At 55.2% G+C, this 3425-nt stretch overlaps 2 protein-coding genes across 3 annotated transcripts; both read left to right on the top strand.

The window, feature by feature from the left end:
- Nucleotides 1-43: 43 nt before the first annotated feature.
- On the top strand, nucleotides 44-1561 carry KVP18_003365 (uncharacterized protein; the record flags this gene model as incomplete). 2 transcript variants are annotated; one of them, XM_067955041.1, is made up of 4 exons in its annotated part: nucleotides 44-509; nucleotides 538-941; nucleotides 970-1046; nucleotides 1075-1561. In XM_067955041.1, 4 exons carry the CDS (start codon nucleotides 44-46, stop codon nucleotides 1559-1561), a joined length of 1434 nt encoding a protein of 477 aa, XP_067810980.1.
- A 376-nt stretch (nucleotides 1562-1937) lies between these two features.
- KVP18_003364 (uncharacterized protein) lies at nucleotides 1938-2474 on the top strand (the record flags this gene model as incomplete). The annotated part of the gene is made up of 1 exon (XM_067955040.1): nucleotides 1938-2474. The coding sequence occupies one exon, from the start codon at nucleotides 1938-1940 to the stop codon at nucleotides 2472-2474; it is 537 nt and encodes a 178-aa protein (XP_067810979.1).
- Between the last annotated feature and the right edge of the window lie 951 nt (nucleotides 2475-3425).

Below are 3425 nucleotides of genomic sequence, written 5' to 3'. Positions count from 1 at the left end.
CATGCACTGGGCTGTGAGCTCGGACAATGTCGCCGGTCTCAGAATGCTCCACAAGTACGGAGGCCAGCTGGATGGCGCAGACGACCGGAGAACGAGTCTGGTCATGTTCGCGTGTCAACATGGAGCCATGAAATGTCTGCTCTATCTTCGACGACGGGGAATCGACATGAGTGTGACCGACTGCGGTGGCGACACCCCAGGCCACTGGGCTGCGTTTGCTGGTTCACCCACAGCTATTCAACTTCTGCACCACTGGGGTGTCGACTTTTCGATCAAAGACGACGAGGGGTTCACACCTCTCGACCGGGCCCGACAGGCCCAGCACATCGACTGCGTTCACCTGTTAGAAACCAGGATCGTTCCGCAGCCACCCAAATCTGAGGAGTACACAATTTTGGGGTTAGCAGTGCATCTGTTCAGACGTTACCTTCTCAACTACGTACCATGTCTGATGTTGGCAGCATTTATGGCCACACAGGCATGCATTTGGACGTACTCTATGCGTGCAGGTGGGTATTCCAGATGGAGTCGACTCAGGGTTCAACCTTCTTCAGAGCACCAAGACTGAAGCGCCTAGTGTGTGGTTCATCTGTGTGTGCGCCCCTGTCCTCTTTCTCTACAACGTTTTTGCGGATCCGGGGTACCTCAGCAAGAGACCAGCATACGATTCCGCTGTGGAGGATATTGTGAATCTGTTGGAGGACGACGGCACTTTGCGTCGAGTCTACTGTCAGGAGGTGAAGCTGGCGCACCAGCTGCCACCTACAGACTCTCCAGTAGATTTCGAGGCCTTACATATCCGGTCCCGTATGGATCCATCCCGCGTATGCTTCACTTGTCACATCTTTAAGGATCACCGAACGAAGCATTGCGCTGACTGCAACCGCTGCGTCAGTCTTATGGACCACCACTGCATGTGGCTGAATAACTGCGTGGGACAGGTGAGGCTGCTGGAGATGAATTATGCAGTTGAACGGACGCAGCTTCGTGACGTTGTGCGCTCTGGTTTTCCTGTGGACGGGATTCTTTTCGGTGGTTTTGGGATTGTGAGCTGCAGGAATGACACTCATGCAGGTCATTCATCGTGGGCCCTCGGCCGCGCTGGATTGTAGGGGTGCCCTTGTTGGGGGCCATCATCACCAGTGCCGCGTTCTGTTTGCAGTTCGCTTTGCCAATGCTGTGGAGTCAAATCGAGTGCATCCTGCTCAACGTCACAACCAATGAGCAGTTCAACGCAATGCGCTACGCTCACTTTTTTGCTGCTGTCATAAACGACGACGGCACCATCAGGGAAGAACTCAACAACCCCTTCGATGGTGGCTCTTACAGAAGAAATTGTTGGCAATTCTGGACTCGCACTCGGCACACCCACGTTAACTACAGCAACCCCCACCCTCGTCCGTGTCAGGGGTCGGCTTTCCCGCTCGCTTTGTCGTTTAACAACCCGGTCAGGCGTTTACTGTGGGCGACGCAACATTTGATGAGACGCACGTCTGCAAGAGGAAGCCCAGCTCTCGAGAGAAATGGAAGCGCTTGTAGGTCGAGAAAGCCATCTGAATGACCAGTGTGCTTGTGTGCACAATGATTTGGATTGTCTTCGTCGACTTCCTCCTCTGCGTATTCAGTTGTTGGCCGCCTAGAACTGAGTCTAGGGCTGAACGTCAAACCATCAGTCGTCTTAGACTTTCCTCAATGAAACCCCAAGACCCTGCCCCCTGGGTAGTGCAGCGTCCAAAGACAGGTCTCCCACGCCTCACCGTCCAACCGGAGTTCCATCACAGGCGCGAGCAAAAGACCTACCAAGTGCAAAAACGCAATCCAGCGCCATCACGCTTCGCCCCAAGAAGGGCGATGTCGGCAGCAGCTAAATCGGGCGTCAACCAGTTCGGAAGACCGAACACTCCTTGGCACGACTACTAATAAGTTTTTATGAGGCAATGCGTCTAATTCTCGTTACTGGGCAGCCTGGCAGCGGAAAAACGCACCTGATCAGAAGGCTGAGTGCCGCAGTGCAGTCGCATCCGACTCAAGGGTTTTACAGCGTCGAAATGCGCACTGATGGTCGCAGAAGTGGCTTTGAATTGGTGACGCTTGATGGGGGGCGCGCTGTCTTGGCGGACATTGAGGGCCAGGGACCCAAGGTCGGGCCCTATAAAGTCAACCTGCGCTCACTCGCTCAGGTCGCTTTGCCCACCTTGGAACCCGAAAAGGGCGTCGTCTACTTTGTGGATGAGATCGGCAGAATGGAGCTCCTCAGCAAGCCGTTCGTCGAGGCGGTGGAAAGGTTGACAAGCAGCCACCTTCCGGCCATGGTGATCGCAACGATCCCGCTTGAAAGGCCCAAAGAGCCACTGATTCTCAAGATGCTTCGAGAGCGAGGCGAGCTACACAAGGTGACGAAGACCAGCAGACAGGCCGCATTCAATGACGTGGCCTGGAGAGTGGAGTTTCTGTTAGAGACATGCGATCCGTGATTGAATAATCCCTTCGCAAACTCGAATGAGCTCAGGGCGCACCAGCAGGCTCAACCTGCCGCGGCCAGTCAAGGCGGACTTAATTCCAAGCTTTTAGATGCAATGGACGCGCTAACCAGGTATGTTCATCCTATAATATCAACAGATACGAATGCGGGTTGCCTTGTGGGGGGTTCCCGATCCTGGAACAGTTCATCGACACGAAGGTGCGGATGGTCGTCAAAGAACTGGTCTCCCCCAGGCTCCCGGCGTCCTCCGACGATTCCTTGGAGAATGGTGTAGCGACTGAACTCACCACGACGGATTCCCTGAGCCAGATCTACAAGACTATCCACGACGCTGATGTTTTCACTCCGGAAACTCTGACATCCACATGGCTTCTGGAGGCGCCGCTGGAGTCTGCCAGATGCTCTGCGGAGGCGCTGCGAATGCAGCGGTCGCCGCTGCAGGCTGAAGGGGGCAGCGCTTCGACCAAGCTTGTGTCGAAATGGGCCCCTCAGCGCACTTGCAGCGTTTCGTTGAATGTAGGCTCTAGCTTCTCTAGGGGGGGTAGCTCTCCCATTGAAGAGGCCTCCGTCATTACCTCCTCGTGCACTTCGCCATCCTCCGCTTCTGCATCCTGCAGTCTCAGGAGCTGTCCTTCGATGTTTGCCTCCCTAGAAGCGCCGCCTGCCGCTTCGTCGGTCTTTTCTTCTAGTAGCACTTTTTCATTATCTCCGACGCGGCCATCGATGGGTGCGACTCCAATTCCGCGATCAGGATTGGAGCGTCCCGCGGAGATCGGTAACCCTGGCGGATCGAAACCCGCGGAGATCGGTAACCCTGGCGGATCGAAACCCGCGGAGATCGGTAACCCTGGCGGATCGAAACCCGTGGAGATCGAGGTCGATGTTGTACGAGAAGAGGCTGACGTGGTTGTAGGTGTAGATTCGTACCATATCTTTCAGACCT

This window comes from the organism of the source record quoted next, assembly GCF_019968955.1.
Source record: "MAG: Porospora cf. gigantea A chromosome Unknown PgA_NODE_2527_length_3425_cov_308.567, whole genome shotgun sequence".
Lineage (NCBI taxonomy): Eukaryota > Apicomplexa > Conoidasida > Eugregarinorida > Porosporidae > Porospora > Porospora cf. gigantea A.
This window is presented reverse-complemented; position numbering and strand designations above follow the sequence as displayed.